Raw genomic sequence first — 20009 nt, 5'->3', positions numbered from 1 at the left:
TTTTTCACTTGCTGCTGGCGCTGTTCGCCGTTTCGGTGACACTAGAAGCTTCGCTCATGCTTCGTGTGGTCGCCGGTTGCCGGAAATTCAATGGTTTGCTTCTTGTTGGAGAATCGAACCTTCAAAAGGCAACTCTACAGATCGAGTTCGAGAAGCCAAGGCAGGGAAGCGGCAGCTAGCGTCCATGGCTTTGCTTGACCACTTTGCGATCTGCACTATTCGCACGTGTTGAGTCCATTGATCGGCAGTCCCAGGAGTTTGGAACTTCCGTTACGCGCGTGTAACTCTACGACGACTATCATAGTTCTTATTGTTTAAAGTTTTGACTATAGGGATCGAGACGTTCAGGTTCGCTTTTCAGACACTTATATTACCTACATATAGGTATCCTGTTAGTCTCGCGGGAGAGCGCAGGTTGCATACACAGTATGCGGTATTGTCCAGCTCCTCTCATAGAGGTAACATTGTCCGCTTTATTGCAGCTTTTCAGCTGACTTCTCTCTACCTATATTTTTAGCTACACCTTTCCATTACTGACCATATGAATGGCTTTTTATCCGTCTACTAACACCAAACATGACAGTCTGCTGTGATACTGTTTGGTACAGTGCAGTCCAGCTTTTCTTCTCACTCGAAGCTACTATATGTATGCCTCACGCCACCATCAAGTCTGTTTCAACTCTGGTTGTCAGTACACTGTGAGGCCATCCCTTCCAAGGCACGCAGAGCCGCCTTTGCTCAGCTACTGCCACGCAGTCACAGTATTGCCTGACACCTGTTCTCTATTGAAGAACTATCTTAGTAGTCCATCGCTAGGGCTGAAAGCTAAAAAAGCGTCTCTTCGAACGGGCCGTCTTTACTGCATACTTGTAGAACCGGCAAAATACGGTGTAATTTTTGAGTTTTGCACGTATCGAAAACTTACAAGGACGTACACTGATGCTCCATAAGTGGACCCAATGATCTCAGGGTTTCCATTGTGGGGAGAAAAAGGTAGGTTGAGGCTCCATGCCAAGCCCGCCCATGGGTCCGAGCTTCCCGAAGCCACCACACAGCTCTTCCACAGCTCTTCCCCGCATCGGCTGCGCTAGTCTCCAATTTTGCAGCCTTTTCCGTTCCGTACATTACGTACTTAATCTACAATACATCCTGTTACACACCTTTACAAGCACAGTGACGGCGGGTTTGGTGATCATGGTTGCAACTCTCCTGCTCCCTAGACCAGCCATCCCAGCGGGTGAGGGAACATGGAAGCAAAATACCACACTAAACAGACAAGCTCTGCTTCACTGTCGCATTACAGTCCATAGATTAACATGTACACAGAGCTTACATGATTGACCACCCAAGGAGGGGAAAAGAGAGAACAAAGAAAGCCAAACAGAGCAGAATATACTCTCCTTGTCCCAATAGCCCAAAGATCTGTGCATTCTGTTGTGCAGATACGAGCAACAAGCAGAGCAGCTGAAGAGGAAGCGCGCAACTAGTGCAGCCTAAACGCGGAATTCCGTCCCATTGTTCTACAGAGTTCACAGAGATTCTCGCCCTTTAGTTTAGCTGAAAGTCATCCTTGTTTACGCCCGTCTTTCCTCCACGTGGACGGCCTCTCCGGGTTTTGCACTCACCGTCTTTCTTTAGTTCGAAGTCACACTTTCTCTGTCGACATCTTGGCCATCTGATTGCACAAAGAAGGGAGCATACTGAAGAGCAGAAAAAGACTGACAAGCCCTCCGTCACCCATGCGTCCCACAACCAAACCGACATCAAAACCTCTCACGATGTCATGAGAAGAGGAGTCTCATTTTACCCCAGTGGATTCTCTTTGCTGTGTTGTGGAGTTCCTCAGTATCCACCAAGGACTTGCTCACATTTCACTGTTCAGGCGCACGCACGAGGCGGCGCAAGGCGGGTGAGTTTTTCCCGCTTCTTTCTCTGGCTCCTCTTTGCCCAGCTCTGGACAGAACAGCTGCATTCTCCACTGCCCCTCCCCCTGTCCAGTCCAGCCGCCGAAAACCGCCGATCCGGCTCAATATTCCCTGTTGGAACCTGGAGACCCCTTGCCCAGGTTGAAAAACAAGATAGCCTAGCAACAGGCAGAATCCTTGGTTTGTGAGATTTGATCTGTCGAACTTGTGTGTGCGTAGCGAGAAGGAGCTGGACCATGGGTTCTTATGGAGAGGAGGTCCTTGACGATGGAACTTGGAAGCTCTCCAGTCAGAGGTTTTTCCACGTGGCTATCCGTAACATAAAGCGATCGACAACATCCGAAAGTTGAGAAGGGGAAAAGATGAGAAGTTGGAAGTCTTTTAAGGTGAGACGTGATCTGCGATTGTGCATACGCAGGTCGCTTGTATGACATCTAAAAGTTTTTCTTCCCTTCCTACAGTGAAGGTAGACTCCATACTGAGATAGTTAAACCCCGAGTGTGGGAAGACAAGCGCCTACATGTTGTCGTAAAGATCATGAACTTGCTCTTTGTCGAGAAAGGTTTAAGGGAGAACACTGAACTGCGGGCAACTGTCTTACTGTTGACAGCACTTGAACCGACACATCGTGATATTTATGACATGTAGGCACTTGTCTCCCCGCACTTGGAGTTTAAACATCCACTATCTCAGGCAAGGAGGGAAGAAAGCAGGTATTGCCATGAAACGACTGTCTCTCAAACTCAAAGTTCCATTCCGGAAAGTGGTCTGCAAGACTGCAGAGAGCCATAACAATTCCCAGTGTTCCTCTGACAAAGGATACTGTGATGAAGAGTTCAGCTTCAACTTCATTCTAATGGATGACTCGTAGACACCATCCCTTGTTCAGACACTGGAACAGAGACTGAACGCTCAATGTTAAAGTTAAAACTTACCATTATGCACCTCAATCCAAGTTCTGCAACTCACCTCCATCTTCGAGAAAAGTCATTTGCTCGAAACATCATCAAGACCTGCCGTAGATATTAGGACATTATCCGGAAATCCACTCTTTTTAGTAAGAGATCTGGCGGGTCAAACAAAACTAGCTCCTCACAGTGCATTCTTGAAACACATCCAGAACCCCCAAGACAAGAAAGTAAGCGTTTTCGCGATGTGGTTTCCTCGCTGAGTCCAGATATGGTGTCTCCCATAAAGGGATCAAAGGCACTCCGGAGAGCCGAAGGCTAGTCCAATTCAGTATTCCTCATATTCGAGGACGCCGTTACGGATGGAGTACTTGGCTTTCATTACATGCAAATGGATGGCTCACAACACGCACAATCCCTCAGTGAGACTTGGAAGGTTAGAATGGCAGGCCGTAAAGGCTTCAACTCGCCATTCCCTCTATCTCAGTTCTGCAACTCTCCTCTATGTCCACCATGGAAGATCAAATCACCAACACTTAAGACATATCACAACCACCCGGGACGCATTTTAAAAACCACTCATTTACCAATCTTAGCTACCTGCCCCTAGAAACCCACCCCCCCTAATTAAGTAAGGCTCCATGATACCCCTAACGTTCTGTGACGTGGCGTGACGTACGTACGTACGTGGATGCTACTTCTACAAACACGATCAATGCATGATGCATGGAAGCAAGACGACGAGACGCCCCGTTCCGTTACTTAACAAACACTTTACTTTCGTTCGTTCTTGATCTTTCCTCGTGTAAAAAAGGCAGGGGAGAGTAAGACCTGACTGACTGTGGTGAAGACGACCGACCCACTCCCTTCCTACCTTTTTCTTCCTTGCCTTGCTGCCTGCCTGCCTGCCTTCCCTTTCCGTCCCCCCCCTTGGGTAGAGCCTCATAAAGAGAAAGAGAAAGAGAAATGAGAAACCCGCAGTAGCAGAGAACTCCATGTTATTGTCCGGTAATGACATTGCCCTTTGCTCGGTGGAAACAAGCGAGTATAGTAAGAAAAAACCGCGTCCGCCAGCCTCCTTACCACCCACTACTTAATTGCCAGCATTCTCCCGACGGAACCTGGGCACCCACTTGCCGGGAGCGCCACTGGGCTTGAGCGGCTCCGGAGCAGGCTCTTTGGAATCCTTGCTGCCTCCACGGCCAGAACCGACACGGTCGAGGGGCACACCGCGGCCAGAGCCGGTGCGGTCGAGGGGCACGCCACGGCCGGAGCCGGTGCGGGGAGGAGGACCCGGAGGAGGAGCGTTGCCGCTGGCAGCAGCCTCCTTAGCGGCCGCCTCCTTGGCCGCCAACCTCTCGCGCCAACCGCCGGGCTTGGCAGCACCGGCAAGAGGGAGACGAGGAGGACCGGCGGACGGCACGTCGGACGACGACGACCTCTCCATCGGCGGGGGAGTGGGCCGAGCAGCCGGGGGCGGCGTGTTGTTCTCCGAGGGAGGAGCGGCGCCGCCAGCAGCGGCGGCCTGCTTGGCCGCCTCACGTTCTCTCCATGTGGGAGTCTTGCCACCGATAAGGTTAAGACGTGGTGGACCGCTGGTAGAGATGGGCTGCGGCTCGCGGATGGGCAGAGAACCAGCAGCGGCGGCGGCAGCCTGCTTCTCCTTCTCGGCGCGACGACGGGCCATGGCCTCTTCCTCGCGCTGTTGCTGTCGAGCAGCAGCCTCGCGGGCACGCTCGCGTTCCTTCTCGCGTTCCTCGCGCAGCCTCTGCAGCTCCTCCCGGCGAGCCTCCTGCCGCTTCCTCTCCTCCTCCCTCTCGCGAGCAGCCCGCTCTTCGGCCTCGCGGAGGGCACGCTCCTTCTCCTCGCGTTCGCGCTTCTCGCGGAGCTTGCGCTCGCGATATTCCTTCCGGCGCTGGTTGACGGCCTTCTCGAACTCGCGCTCGGCATCGCGGCGGCGCTTCTCGAATTGCTCGCGACGACGCTCGTGGAGCTCGGCACGGAAGGACTCGTAGAAGGGCATGAGGCGGCTGAGACGATGCTTGAGCTCCAGATCCTCCTTGTGCTTCTGCTCGGCCTCCTTGAGGGTCCGGGCCTTCATAGCCTCGTACGCGGCAAGATCGCGCTCGCGCTGCTTGGCATAATCTTCGGGAAGCTTCTTGGCCTCTTCTCTCCTGTAGGCACGCTCCAGGTGGTCGAGACGCTTGCCAGTGATACGCAGCTTCTCGGCAATGGTGTTCTTCTCGCGCTCGAGTTGCTGCAGCTTGATCATGCGGATCTTGTTGCTGTCGAGGTTCTCGAGGTCCTCGAGGTTTACCGAGTCGAGCTTCATGTCCTTGAGCATGTTCTCGACCTCCTTGCGCTTGATGGCCTCGCGTTCGCTCTGCAGACGCTTCTGCTCGCGGATGCGAGCCTCCTCGGCCAAGCGAGCAGCCTCGGCTTGCTGCAGGGCCTGCTCCTGGAGCATCTTCCTCCGAGCATTCTCCTTCTCGCGCTGGGCCTGAGCCTCCGAAGCCTGATCTTTGCGCCTCTGGATGATCTCCTTCCTGGCGAGAACCTCGAGGTGCTCCTTCTCGGCACCAGCCTTGGCCCGGGCAAGAGCAGCCTCCCGAGCCTTGATCTGGGCCTCGTTGAAAGACGGGTCGATGTAACGGCAGCTGGTAAACAGAGCCTCGGCGAGGCGGGTGAGCTGAGAGCGAACGATCTGGGAAGGAGTGCTCTGGAGACGCTGGACGGAGCCAGTCTCGCTCTCGGCGGAACCAGCAGCGGATCCGGCGTGCGCAGCGCGGGCCGAGGAGAAGACGTCAACGTCGAAACTAAGAACGCCAGTAGCATGATCCATACGGATAGACAGATCACCCTTCTTGTTGCCGTTCATGATGAACTTCTCAATCATGCCACGACTGACCTGGAACGGCTCGGGAAATTGGGCCAGGCTCTCGACGAACGAAAGGTCGACCGTCTCGTAGACCTGAGAAAGCTGCTGGAACAGACGGGTAAGGATAACCTGCTGAAGAGGAGCGATGTACTTCTGCATCTCCGGGTCGGCACCAATTTGCTTGAGAATGGGGGAGATCTTCTGGCAGATGGAGAGAGGATGGAAATCAACCTCCAGGATGGTGTACAGCTCGCGGATCTGGGGCTGGGCGCGACGGAGCAGAGACTTGGACTGAACATCGCGGAACAGGCTGGCGCGAGTAGGGGCCTGGGTCATGCCCAGGAGGTGGGTGAGGCGAGAGTTCTTGGTCTTGCGAGCCTCATCGAAGTCGACCATGGCACCTCGCGAGCGAGAGGTGCTGATGACGGGTATGGACAGAGCCGAGAGCACGACGAAGGTAGCGGCCTTCTGCAGGTCGGCCTCAGTGGCAGGCGGGTTATCGGCCTTCTTGCTCTGGCCAGTAGCCAGCAGGGCAGCAGAGTGGCGCAGAAGGTTGTAATACCGCAGCCAAGCGGCAGCATGGAACAGATAGTTCTCGCCGACGAGGAAGATGCGGGTAAGCTTCTCGTAGTAGTTGGCCATCATGATGTTCTTGGGAGGGCGCTTGCTGAGGGTGAGCAGTGTGTGGATGTCCTCTACACTGCGAAAGGCCTCCTGCCATAGCTCCAGATCAACAGCCACGTTCAGCTGCTGGAAACGGGTCTCGAGGTGACGCTGGAGAGTATCCGGGTCGCTCAGGTTAATAGCATGCATCTGAGCCGAGTACTTGGCGGCAGTCTGGACATGGTTGCGCAGCAGCTCGCAGAGACGACGGAACTCGGTCTTGCGGGTGTACTTGAGGCAGAAGTCGAAGGCCTGCATGGCCGTGCTCTGGTAGAGGATCTCGAGACGGGCATTGTTACGGAGGATATCAAGGACAGTCCTGTAAGCCTCCCAAAGGAACTTAAGCCAAGGGGTGACGATGGCGCGATCGGTACGGTCCTTGGATTGTTCGCCAGAAACGGTGGCGAGGAGGATGGACTCGGGAGTCTCGCTGGCCTCGAGGTCTTCGACAGCGGCACTCTCGATGCTCGACTGAACCTCCTCGGCCTTCTGCTGGGCGGCCTTAACCTTCTCGGAGGCCAGCTCGATGAACTTCTTGAGGACCAGCTATTTCCCTAGTCAGCAAGGGAAAAAAAAAAAAGGGAGCGCCAGTTGTTCCCATCCTCGGCCTCAACGAACCTCTATTGTCGCCACATTCGTGTTCTGGGCGATGTTCTTGTACTGGTAGAGGGCATCTTTGGCGAGCTTGCCCTTCTTCTGCTCGACCGCCAGCTCGACGAGCAGGAGCATAACCGGCTCGAGGGAGGTAATGGGGACATTGCGGGAGCGCTTCGAGGTGACGTGCTCATGCAGTAAGCTCAGGGCGGCAGGGGCCTGGTTGACCCCGATGAGCTCTTGGGCCCGCTTGAGGACATTTTCGGGCTTCTGATGCGGCGGGGGAGGCTGTGAGGTGGGGTGTTAGTGATGATGCTACTGGAAAAAAGTCAAGTCCGGGGACGAGATAATGGAACAAAGGCGAGGGTCGATGAATACGGCGACGACGGCGATAACGACGATGTACTAGTTGGCGATGGATTGTCGTTTTTCTTTGGGAGGGGGAGCCTCAAAGTCGGCAAGTCGGTTGGTCGCCGCATCACAGGATACAAAAGAACTTCAAAGACTCTGGGCACCACCTTGTCCTGCTCTTGGGTTTCAACTTACCATGATGGGCAATCTCCTCTGCACGGCGCCGGGATCGAGGAGACGTAAGATGTTCCTAAAAAGCAGCACAAGTGCAGCGTGAGGGGTTGCTGGCGACTTGGCTGGCGCTGTCCAGAGATTTTTTCGCCTCGTGGAGAAATGAATTCCACCGCTGAACCCAAGCCCTGACCAGGCGCCGTGGGTTACCTGGAATTTGTGTGGGTGGAAAATCCTTTGTCACGTGACTTGTTGATGTGCTGCTAACCCAGGCAACCAGCTGGCAAAAATCGGTAGCACCGGAGCAGACAGAGAGACTAAAAGTACCGGATAGCATTGGCTGTTCAGGCTTACAAAATCACCGCAAGCAGATTCTACTTTCTAATCGAACTCGTTCATTAACTCCTCGCGATCTCAAGGCTCGACTACGAACTTGGCTCTTGGGGTTATTTGCACAGGTGGGGCGGTTGTTTCCTCTGCGAATGGCGGGGCAATGGAGACCCTGAGCAAACCTGGAAGGCGGTCGCTACGGTACGTACCGTAACCCTGGGAATAATCCCAACGACAACAATGTACAGTACACGCGCATTGCCCCAGGGTCGATGATGCCTCGATGACCCAATCCGGAGAGCAGCATCCAGCGCCCGTGTCTCTGACAACGGTCTTTCTGCAAGGCGTTGCGGCATTGGCTGGTGTCTCAGAAAGCTACCCTCTTTCAGATGGCGCATTTGGACTTATCGGGGCGCCGGACGTGCGGACGGCCTGGAGGTGAGAAAAGAATTCTCTTGCTGGGGTAACCAACAGCTCTGATCTCTAGATCGACTCCCCAGGGGATTGAGATGTTAAATAGCACGAGAGATCTCCGTAGAGCAAGATATGGTCCGATCAGCGAGGTCCATCGCAGCTTGCGTGCAATGCTACGCTGCTCCAAACTTTATTGTGAATTCTCATCATGGGCATTTTCATCAGAGCTGATGGCATTTCAGCATTTTCACCGACATTGTCCGCAAGCGAGGGCGTCGGCATCAGAAAGGAAGCTGTATTGCTCGGATCGGGAGCCTGGCCCGAGCGAGGGTTTACCGACTGATCGAATGATGCTAGCGGGCCTGCGGCGGCCTAGGCTAACCGCGTCTGGTCATACCAATTTCTTGGGGCGGACGGTAGGAGCAAGCACGGACCACGGGCTGGTACTCCTGAATCATGCTTAGAAAGCCTGCTGCCCCGTCCAGCCCCTTCCAAGGTTTCCACCCAATCCCCGATCGCCCTCTGCCAATCCCGTTGGTGCATCCATCCTTTCGAGAATCTCGCTCGACTACCCTCCCGTCGATCTGCCCTTCTGCGCTTCCCCCCCCCCATCCCCATTGTCATCCCTCTGCAGGAGGTCAATCGCCGTCTGTCTGTCTGCCTGATCTTGTGAGCGACATCGCACGCGGGCTTCTGGCATCCGCTCATTGCTTTTTTGGTGAGTCCTCTCTGCACGCTTCGTTTTTTTTTTTTTTGCGTTTTTCCCTGGTCTGCGTCGCGGCCGATGGCAAACGGGTGCGACCTGCGCGTGCTTTTTGTGCCTACGACCGCAGCGCCTGCAAGCAATCACGTCGATCCAATTGGCCGAGACTGGGAGGGGAAAGCAAGTCATTGGGAAGAGGGAATTGTCTTTGCATTGCCCAGGCAATCAAAAGTCCAGCATGTTCACGTCCAGATGCGAAGATACCTGGCAGCAAAAAAAGGGGGAACATAACCTTTCATGAGAGGTGCGCAGCGCTGGTATCCGGACAGTTGGCTAACTCGGCATCATGAACCAGCAACAAGCACAACAACAACGCCCTCAACTACACCTCGCGACCCGTGAACCCCCAGATCCCTGGTCGCGGCATCCGGCCGTCGATTCTCATCCCGGCGGAAGAAGCGACGCGACCTCGTCATCACCACGCACATCCGCACGTCGGATCAGCTGGTTTTCTGAGCAAGGAGCAGCGTCGCGCGCGCCACCGTCCTCATCGCTGTCGATAGCCGAGCTCCCATCAGAATCCGTTCTCCCGCGAAAGCGCGACTCCTACACCCCTTCCGCACGCGTTTCCACCCCCTCTTCTACCAAGATGCCGCAGTACACTTCCCGCGAGGTCGGCGACCCGACTTCGATCAAGAAGAATAAGCAGAGCATGGCCGACCTCAAGCTCCGTCGTTTGACCGAACTCAATGCCCGGTTGCGTGAGGATCTCGAGCGCGAGCGTATCCCCGTGAGCCAGGCGGCGAAGAGGTGAGGACGCATTCAGGCCCGAGCTATCTGCTGGGAATTGCTCGCTAACTTGGCATAGCATCATCGCGTACTGCAACAGCACGAGGGACTACATGGTGCCGAGCGTCTGGGGTCCTGTTCCCAAGGGCGAGGATCCGTACGCGCCACAACAGAGCGGCGGCTGCTGTGTGGTGATGTAAAAGATCCATGCCACGATGCTCGATATCGCGTTCAACCTCGGACGGATAACCCTTTTCTCCCTCCGGGACTTAGTGTTTCACCCGCAACTTCGGTTCATGGTTAAATTGCCTCGGTTTGCAAACCTTGTGCCAGCGCTGCGTGAGCCTGCGCCGGAGTCGCTTGGACGGCCACGTTGGTACACGGCCCGCCGAGAAGCAACAAACCATGAATGAGCAATGTGGACAAGGCGATTCTTTGTTTTGGGTACGATGGTTCAAGGCTGGTTTTTCCCCCTCTACAATGGACGAAGCGAAATGGTGTGTGTGAACAAAAAAAGAACGGTACGGTATAATTCGGCGCCACCCCATCTACCAGTACTACTACTATTACTACTGCTACGATGAGGCAACAAACGGCAAAGATGTCTCTAAACTTTTTTGGTCGGTCAGGTGTCAGGCAGGAAAGGGGATGAAAGAAGAGGACGTTTTTATGGGAACTGACGGGACATGGCACGGCCTCCGACGATAATGTTTTCCAGATCATACCCCTTGCTTCTTTTTTTTTTCTTTCTCGGGGCGGCTCGCAGGTTTGCGAGGCAGCTTCAGCATGTAATACCTTTTTTATTTTCTCATTTCTTCCCCTCCCTTGTTTGACTGTTTCGCTTTTCTCCATGCTGTAACTTTTGGCTTCGCGTTCCTCTAGGCCGCCCTCTTCTTATGTACTGTATATACGATTGCCGGATTTCCTGTACAGGAATCTGAATGGATCGAGGTGATGAAAGTAACTTTTGGACATACATGCTTGTTCCCGTGGTTGTGTGTAGCCGCTGCCAGCAGTATTCAGGGCCAATTTGAGTGTCCAGTGCATTGGTGGGTTGAGGTGATGGCCAGCCAGCTCGCCGGATGACGCATATCTAAGCTTTCCCATTCCACCCGTTCGTTCATCTCACATTCTCCCGGTAATTTTTGTCTCAATACCCCAATTTTTTTTTTCTCTCTGAACCAACCCGACTTCCCCAACAGCCTAGCCCGGCTGTCGAACATCCCCCCTCTGGGTTTCACAGCCTGAACCAAAATCTTCCGTTTGTCTCATTCTCAATATCGTATATACACATTCTGTAATTTACTCTCAAACAAACAAATTTCCCTTCCCGTCACCCAAACTCGTTCAGACACAACACAATGTCCGAGACAATCGTCCCGACGGCTGCCACCACAGCAACGGCTACGGCTACAGAGACAGCGTCGACTGAGCCACTCCTCCCAAGGGTAACAATCAAATTCTGCACGCAGTGTAGATGGATGCTTCGCGCAGCTTATGTACGTGTTTCTTTTCCTCCCCTCCCTCCCGTCTCCCAACCCTCAATTAACCTAACCTAACCCTCCCACCAATATTGAAAAAAAAAAAGTACGCCCAAGAACTCCTTCAAACCTTCTCTCTCTCCCTCGGTGAGGTCGCGTTGCAACCGTCCACAGGAGGGGTATTTGTTATTGAACTTTTCTCCCCAATCAACGCCCCAGACCAAGAGCCAGGCAGTAGTAGTGGGAGTGGCAGGGTTGGCATGCAAAAGGCAGTCATTTGGGACCGCAAGGTCGATGGCGGGTTCCCAGAGACGAAGGAGTTGAAGCGGCGGGTGAGGGATGTCATTCAGCCGGGGAGGGATTTGGGGCATGTGGATCGTCACTCGAAGAAAGAGTGGGAGAGGAAGAATGAAGAGGGACAGGAGGAAGGGAAGAAGAAGGAGAAGGGGGAAGTTGTCGTCGGTGGGCAAGCGTGTGGTGTTGAGAAAAAGTGTGAGGATTGTCAATGAGGGCTTTGGTTGAGGATTGGGAAGAAGGGATGATGGGGGAGTTTTTTATATTTTTTTATATATATTTTTTTGGCATGGGGATGTAAGTTCTGTCTCTTGAAGTTCTGGTTCTCTTTTGCCGGTCAACTATCAGGGCTTTGATGTATCTAGATGTATAGCAGCGATCAAGGTTATCTTAGTTATGAGGATCCTCGGCGTTGAGCACCAATGAATGGCATGCTACTTCTCTAGATCACCAACTCCAATAGCACGTAGTAGCAGAAGAACGAATACAGCTCATCTTGCTACTACACGACAATTTTACTCTCCAAACCTAGCGCCTCCCAGTATGATTGACCCAAGAATATAGTTACCACACCTTTTTTTTTCTTACCTGTCTTCCGCTTTCAACACCTCAACCTAGTTCAGTTGATACTAGCCTTGGCATCGATGACATCCCAGCCAATAGCCCTGGAATCCTCGGAATACTCGTACCGCCGTCCAAGGAATGTTATTGTACTTCTCACTCACTTATATCAAGGTGAAAATGCGATTCAGGCTCACCTGATACACAACAAAACATACGAAGTAATATTGAAGGGTATGCAGCATAAGAAGTCGTAGAAACAAGTCAGCGAAGGGTCCTCACCACACAGAAATACACCTCTCAACCTTCACAAAACCTACAACAAACCACTCATCACAGAAGGGACCAGCATGGAGTAAACTAGCATTGACATCCGAAGGCAAGCAGGTGCGGCACCACCTGTGGAAGGAGCAAGAAAGAGAACCGACAAGAACACACCATCCTCATCGGCTTCCCATCCTCCTCACTAAATGAGGTGAACAGCATCGCGTGCAAAAACCGAGCAACACAATTGAGACCCCCTGTTTCCTCCATTGCCCTCCCAAATAAAAAAAAAAAGAAGAACCTTCAAGAGCGCAAACTCCTCCCACTTATCTATACATTCCGGGTTTGCCCTCGTTAGGAGTGAACAGACAAGGAGAGTCGTTAAATCGTCCCTTTCCCTTTCCCACACAAGAACAGTTTTTCGTGGTGCCCTTGCCCTCCTTTCCATGTTACCCCGCCACAAGATTAGTAAGACAGACATGGCTTCGCTCGGACAACGACGGCGATCATGGCGCTCCAGGGGAGAGACCGAGGCTCGTTCGTAAGACGGAGTGGCCGAAAGAGATAGGAGAAATAGGGCTACGATTTCCTCGACGATCAAAGAAAAAAAACAACAGAACGAAAACATGCGGATGGCATTTGGTTAGGCGAGCCGATGAGAAAATGCGACCGGTTCCTTCCTTCCTATGGCGGGTGGCGATTCTTGATCTATGTGGATTGGTATTATCGAGGTAAGCTGTTTATCGACCGCGACCGAACCTAGAAGATGAAAAGTTCGTCTCAACTCTTTTACTTGGCTTGCTTCCTGGGAGTGGTCGGTCGGCTGCCGCCTCCGAAACCGGGCACGTACTTTTGTTTCTTCTCGGCAGGTTTCAGGATCTGGAGGGAGAGGTTATGTTTTAGTATTTAATCGATGAAAGGAACAATGGACGAGTATGACTCACCTGGAAGGAGCAGAGCAAGCTCTCATCAACACTCATCATGGCACCGGCGTTGTCAAACTCGCCGCAGTAGTTAGGAGCGCTGAACAGCGTGACGAGCTGGCGCTTAGAGAAGAACTCGTAGCCATCCTCGACAACTTGGTGGGCGCGGCAGATAAGGTCCATGTCGTGCTTCTGGAGGAACCGCGAGACGACATCCGGGCCAAAGGTGAACGATACACCGCGGTCGTTCTCGGACCAGCCAGTAATGTCCTTATCAGGGTCTGACCAGAGCAGGTCGCAGAGCAGACCACAATCGGGGATCTGAGAGGGTTCGCCATGGTTAGTCCATCAACCGCACGCGCGAAAACAAGGATAGATGCATACGTCTGTCGGACGCATAACGCGACGGATCTGCTCCATCGAGTTGAGGTCAGGGCTCAAGCCACCGTGCATGGTGAAGATCTTCTCGTCAATGATAGCCGCGATAGGCAAGCAGTTGAAGCAGTCCGTGAAGGTCTTCCACAGCTTGATGTTGTACCGGCGCTTGCACTCATCGTAGAAACCATAAATGCGGTTGATAGAAGCGCACTCATGGTTGCCACGGAGAATGAAGAAGTTCTCGGGGTACTTGATCTTGTAGGCCAGCAACAAGCAGATGGTCTCGAGCGACTGCTTCCCGCGGTCGACGTAATCACCGAGGAAGAGGTAGTTTGCCTCGGGCGGGAAGCCACCGTACTCGAAGAGGCGCAGGAGGTCGTAGTATTGGCCGTGGATATCGCCGCAGATCTGTTAGGGGGAGGTGTGGGTTAGCTGGGCCCGAAGGTACCGAGAGTAACGTGAGGAAATCCTCGCAAGGAAGCGGGGCAGTCAACTCCAAATCGCGAAACTACGCGTTCCGAAGTAACTTGAAGGTTTTGTTCGGGCTACATCCTTACCTTGATGGGCGCCTCAAGCTCGAGCAAGATGGGCTGGGAGATGAAGATCTCGCGGGCCTTGGTGCAGAGATAGCGGATCTCGGACTCGAGAAGCTGGACCTGCTTGCCGGGACGGCTGCCCCGCACCTCCAAAAGGCGATCGATTATAGAATCGAGATCGATCTCGTGTTGGTCCGCCATTGTATCACGTTCTCAATCCTCCCGATCGGAACGGTGGTATCTGAAGAAAAGAAATCGAGGTTCGGTAGCGACCGACAGGTCCCAAAGCCGACCGACAGAAGGAAAAGAAGGAAAAGACGAGTGCGAAGCAGAACCGACCAAACGACCGCCTTCTTTGCAGCTAAATGATGATGTCAAGAGCAAAAGTTAGCATATGATTGAATACAGTCTCAAGACTTCATGCAAAGTCGCGTCTCGACCAGAGAATGCCAGGTCGGCTGTTGGTCAGTTGGTGGGGGACGCGATGCGAGCTGCAAAACAGTTTGCGTGGAAGACAGGCGATAAAAACGTTGAGAGGAATGATCGCGCGAAAAGATGGGGAAAAAAAATCAACGTACCTAAAGTGCAGAACAATTCTCAGCAACGAGTGGGCTGTCTTGGTGGAGTATTAGAGAGAGGGGAGAAAGCCCCTTCGTCGTCGATGCTTCTCAGAAAAGATCTGAGAGAGATAGGAATGGAGCCCGTGATAGCAGTGAGGTTGTGACCCTTTCAAGGGGACTGCTGAGCAGGACTGCGAGATGCCAATGTTGATATCGTCACCGCAGTTGGCAAAATTGCTGCAGAATTATTTTGCAGCAAGTGATAGGAGCGAGCCAACAGGCAAAACTGAGATGTGCTGGGCCGTCTCTCGAAAACCCTTGCAGGATGCAGAAGATTGTGTTGGAATCACCCGCGCTAGAAGTCAGCGGTGCGAAGCCGTCGAAAATCGTCGTTTTGACGTGTATCGTGGGGGATGGCCTTGGGCCGGTCGTCGACTGGGGGAGGAGGGAAATGTGTGTTTTGGGAAAGGATGGAACGGTCGGGGGATCGAGACACAGTCGAGATGGAAATGGGAGGAGTGGATGACCCAGGGCGCCCTCGAAGCTGCTGGATTGCTGGGGATGCAAATCAACCCAAGGACCGCCAGGGAATTCGCCTAGTCGTGTCTCACGATCAGCAAGACGCAGGGAAAAAAATCACAGATAACCGTTTGACTGCTCGGTGCAATGGAGAAGTCGAGATCGCCGATGTGAAGTTCGCCTGTTCTGCTGGAGGAGATGCTGCGCTGGGGGGAGGGTTCTGGGGGGGAGAGCAGAAGAGAGCACAAGGGAAAAAAAAAGTTCGAAGGCAGCGTTGTCCGTTTGAGCCTTCGGGTTCAGGTTGGAGGAGGCACCGCGGCTCTCCCGCCAGACTGGCAGGATAGGTTAGGACAGGAATGAGCAAGGGCAGAAGGGCGCTAGGCACAGCACAGCCCTGTTCCAGTTTGCGCAGCTGCGGGGGGGGGGGAACGCTGAGAACTGGAAACACCACTGGGCACCAGCGATCCGACAAGGCTCCTTTCGCTCCTTCCCTTCTGACCCGTTTCCACAAAAAATTGCAGCTGATGCGCGGGGCTCCGGGTTGTTTTGACGTGTTTCTTTTTATCTGCGATCAACAGAAGAATGCAGTTGCTGTGTTAACTTGGTACTTTTGCATCCACACTGCGTACATCGATTGGCTGTCGCAGGGCAGACATGAGCATGTTGCTATCTATCAACATCACGTGGGAAAATGCGTGGACTGTGTTTATGCTGTACAGTCGAGCAAGCAGCCCCGCTCTATCGCTTGGATTGGCCACCAGCAAAGCTCCCAACAGCGGATGTCGACCCCTCGTTTTCATGCTTCCTTGGCAACAAGCCGTGCAACCCTTCTCTCAACATCCCACTTTTTGTTGACAACATCATTCTTTTAGTGACCTTGATGACAAGGGAATTCTAAAGTAGCCTATGTTGCTGTGGATTTAGTGAAGATTTTTCAAGATATTCAGGATCCCAGGGGGGCAAAGACAGCAAAAATGCAACGCAGCCATCTCGATGACAATGTCATCGATGCTGAATATGCATCTCTTCTCGGTTCCATCCCCACCTGATTCACCTGCTTCTTGCAGCCACACAGCTCAAGCATTGCAGCCTCTCCAGGACGAATGGATGAGTTGGTTCAGTTGACAGGAAAATCTAGGCTTGGTTGGATCCTGTCATGTCTTCTGATGGAGACAAGGGCTGTCAACGGCACTTTTGCCAAATCCCCGGACAAGAAGAGACTCTTAAGAAGCTGTCTTTCTTTTTTTCAAGATTGACAGCCCTCTGCCCTATCTTCCCAGCTGGTCTCGGCTGGGGGCGGGGCGTGCCGGCTTGAGACCCAAGCGATCAGATCTTCCGGAGCCCTGGACTCCTGGAGGACTGCCACACACCCACCGAGCTTCCCGGACATTCAGACAGCTTCCCGGTTCTCCATCCGCGCGCTTGGCGCTGGGTAACGGTCTGGGCTGGGCCAAGGAACTCTGCGGCCTTGCATCCTGACATCCGTCCAGTCTAGCTTGACCCGGATCGGAGGCGGGCAAAAAGATAGCAGGCAACAAAAAAGAGTTACACGTTCTCCCCGGGTCTCGCCCTTCAAATCTTCGTCAACTTTGCCGCTCTGCCCTTGCCTTGCCCTTGGTGGTGGCGGCCATAGCACCTGATTCATTCCAGATCCAACGCCCGAGCCATCCAATCGACACACTCGACGGCCTCGGGGCGCTCGGCCTTCCAATCTTCGGGATGGCTCGAGACTCGAGGCTCGGAACCTAATCAGCGAGTGTGTCTCTTCCCAAATACCGTGTCTGGGCCGAACCAGTTTCAGTCGCAAACCCGTATGGTATGCTGCAGCAGTGATACATACTGTCGTATAGATTATCTGCCTACGACCTTACCTTGCCCATCCCGGTCTTTGCTGCTGCCCAAGGTTCTTTTCTGCAGCGTTTAGTTCACACCTTTTGCAGCCCAGCTGCACCCGATCGGCAGGTCCTGACTCGTTGCCCGCTTGGTTGTCGTCGGGAACAGCTACCTCGAGGCGTTTTTTGTCCATCTCAGTCGAGCATTGCAGCACAGCTCTTCCATGTCATCTTATTTGTGAATTGTGAGCGAGTTTATGCTCCGCGAATGCCTGTGACACTTCTTGGTCTAGCACGCATTCCCTCCCACATAGCTCGTAAGCATGCGACCTTGTTGAAAGCTCAATGGACGGGGCGTTCCCCCAGGCAGCATAGCAGCCCTCTTCCGTCTTACCTTGCTCTCGGGTTCTCGGACAAGACACACGCACGCACACACACACACAGAGAGAGAGAGAGAGAGAGAGAGAGAGGCGCTACCTTGAAAAACATTTTTGCGCTGTTGCAATCTACGGTTGGCCGCTATGGCCCATGGAAGCGAACGGAAGACGGAAGGACGCTAAGAAGCCCCTCCTTTACATATATTATTCATCCTTACCCTACCCATAACCCACATTTGCAGGGGCGCGGCAGGCGGCAGTGGCACTCACACATGCGAGTGAGCGAGAGCGGATGGAGCGGGGCAGAGTTACCCCTCCATTCCCCTCCATCCAAGTAGACCCCTCTATGCATCTAAGGGTCGGTAGGCAGCCCCTCTATCCACTCAACACATTTCCATCTTTCCGTCTTTCTGGGTTTGATTTTCTGGAAAAGAGTCCATGTTGGGCCTTTGTTGACCTTCCCTACTTCCGGACCCTCTTGCTAGATGGGTTTCTGTCCCCAATGGTGTCATAACGTGTCCAAACTCATCAAAGACAAGATCACGAGAAGCAGTTAGCCGTTTGCCTGTCTGGCTACCTCTGACTTCCTTGAACTGAGCTTCTCTAGCTCGGCTACCTAGGTAACCGCCAATGTACATGTCAGTCTAGCTCGGCTACCTAGGTAACCGCCAATGTACATGTCAGTGTGGTAGGTTCTGTAGGTCGGGTAGGAATGGTGGCTTTGACGGGGCCACATGATTATTGCCTCTCCGTCTTGGTAGGCAAACTGTCACAGTACGTGCCACCATGCAAGCTATCTGCTTCAAGCCATGAACTGATAAGGGGGGCTATAGGGCTATGTAGCCACGAACCTACCTACCTCCCCTACCTTGCTATCCCATACCCCTTCCAAAGCTTGATCTTTCAACTCTCTCTGTGCCTTGCTAGGTGCTAGTAGCTACCCCGCGATGCACTCTTGGTGAACCTCCCCAGGAACCGTCCCCTCACTCTCCCAGACATCTTCTCCTCTACGCAACAACTATTATACTATCGTGCATTTGGATATTACTACTCACATTTCGCTTTACATACAGCATACATGCAATGGCCAGTTATACACAAAAGGTGCCGTTGTGGTAGCTAGAACACTGCATGCGGTGGCGCACACACACACACACACACACACACACACATCTCGATGACCTGCTGGTAGTGGTTCATGGAACACAGCAGCCTCAAATTGAGAATCAAGGACCGGAAATGTAACACAAACTCAATGATCGCTATAAGAGGGGAAGGACTGACCAGTAGGGGATGGGTGTTGCGAGATGAACAGCAGCTCGGTGTGTTGGGTAATAAAAGAAGGCGGTTTATTCCTCACACCGAGGGCTTATGACCAACGAGCATTCCAGGAAATAGATGGTCAGAATGGGCACCTATACTCATGGCAGCTGCTTGCAGCAGTCCAGATTTTCAGGTAGAGCCATCTCATTGATGAGATCTGCTTTGTTGACCGGAGTTCTTCCAGACGCTCAGCATACACATCCAACAATCCAAGATTAAGCCATCTAAGACGCATTAGCAAGCAAAGGAGGGGGGATTTGCATTCAAGACACCATACGAGGAACACTAAGTTGAAGTAATGTTAATTTGGAATAAAGCTAACTACGTCTCTTCCATCTAGGCCCAGTGACTGCCTTGATACATAAAATAGGTACCTAACACTCGGACATAAAGTACAATAACCCCCACACAAAGTCACATTCCCAACTCCAACCCCAACCGACCGCCCATCATAGGTAGGTAAGCAGATAGGCAGAAGAAGAAAAAAAGAGTACAAACCCTAACACGACACCAAACACGCATGTAAGCAGAGTTAAAGTATGATTTAATAATGAAATGAAAAAGCTCATTCCCTTCCCTTCCCTTCCCATCCCATCCCATCCCATCCCATCCCATCCCTTTCTTTCCCTTTCGGACAATCCATCCCGTCCCATTCCATCCATCCATCCCTCAACCAGTTACCACCCATGTAATAGCTGGATCCCTTGACACCTATCCGGCTGATTGATTCATCGAAGAACAAATCAAGCCTCTCTCTTCTGTTGTGTTGCTGCCAACCTTATGAGAAAAGAAAAAAGTGTTGGGTTTTTGAAACCAACGCAATAAGAAAGCAAATAATGAAAAAAAAAAAGGGAGGGGGGGGAATCAAATACTCTTCCTTAAGACCAAACAAGAAAAAAAAAACAGAACCAAAACAACTAACAAGGTGGCAAAATAAAGACTTTCAAAACCACCACTGTACCTTATCCTCAAGAACAGAAAGTAAGACAACACCGTCCCTCAACCGTCTGAACTCCTAGCCGACAAGAGCATAAAGCGAGGGTCACCTCCTCCTGTTACTACTCCTAACCCCCCGTCTCAACACCCTCCCATTCCCCGCGCTCCCTTTCCTATTCTTCCTCTTAGTATTACTCCCCGTCGAGCCGGCAACCTCCAAACCCTCAGCCCCCCCCTCCACGCGCAACAACCAACCCCCCTTCCTGATCCCTCTTCTTCTTCCCCCGCCTCCTCCTCCT

The 20009-nt window shown here is 52.8% G+C and overlaps 4 protein-coding genes across 4 annotated transcripts in view; 1 reads left to right on the top strand and 3 right to left on the bottom strand.

Moving 5' to 3' along the window:
• Positions 1–3926: 3926 nt before the first annotated feature.
• On the bottom strand, positions 3927–7517 carry CTHT_0069380 (eukaryotic translation initiation factor 3 110 kda subunit-like protein; the record flags this gene model as incomplete). Its single annotated transcript, XM_006697155.1, has 3 exons — positions 3927–6920; positions 6993–7256; positions 7515–7517. The coding sequence occupies 3 exons, from the start codon at positions 7515–7517 to the stop codon at positions 3927–3929; spliced, it is 3261 nt and encodes a 1086-aa protein (XP_006697218.1).
• Positions 7518–9283: 1766 nt separating this feature from the next.
• CTHT_0069370 (guanine nucleotide-binding protein subunit-like protein) lies at positions 9284–9926 on the top strand (the record flags this gene model as incomplete). The annotated part of the gene is made up of 2 exons (XM_006697154.1): positions 9284–9747; positions 9806–9926. The coding sequence occupies 2 exons, from the start codon at positions 9284–9286 to the stop codon at positions 9924–9926; spliced, it is 585 nt and encodes a 194-aa protein (XP_006697217.1).
• Positions 9927–13115: 3189 nt separating this feature from the next.
• On the bottom strand, positions 13116–14364 carry CTHT_0069360 (serine/threonine protein phosphatase-like protein; the record flags this gene model as incomplete). The annotated part of the gene is made up of 4 exons (XM_006697153.1): positions 13116–13205; positions 13271–13570; positions 13634–14035; positions 14185–14364. The coding sequence occupies 4 exons, from the start codon at positions 14362–14364 to the stop codon at positions 13116–13118; spliced, it is 972 nt and encodes a 323-aa protein (XP_006697216.1).
• A 5452-nt stretch (positions 14365–19816) lies between these two features.
• CTHT_0069350 (uncharacterized protein) overlaps positions 19817–20009 on the bottom strand; it is a gene marked incomplete at both ends in the record, with an annotated part of 4202 nt that continues 4009 nt past the window's right edge. The window contains one exon of the mRNA XM_006697152.1: positions 19817–20009. This exon is cut by the window's right edge and continues 131 nt beyond it. Within this exon, the coding sequence (XP_006697215.1) occupies positions 19817–20009 (193 nt within the window).

The sequence above is a fragment of the Thermochaetoides thermophila genome, assembly GCF_000221225.1.
Source record: "Thermochaetoides thermophila DSM 1495 unplaced genomic scaffold scf7180000011822, whole genome shotgun sequence".
Taxonomy (NCBI): domain Eukaryota; kingdom Fungi; phylum Ascomycota; class Sordariomycetes; order Sordariales; family Chaetomiaceae; genus Thermochaetoides; species Thermochaetoides thermophila.
The sequence above is the reverse complement of the archived record's forward strand: the minus strand, read 5'-3'. Positions and strand labels throughout refer to the sequence as shown.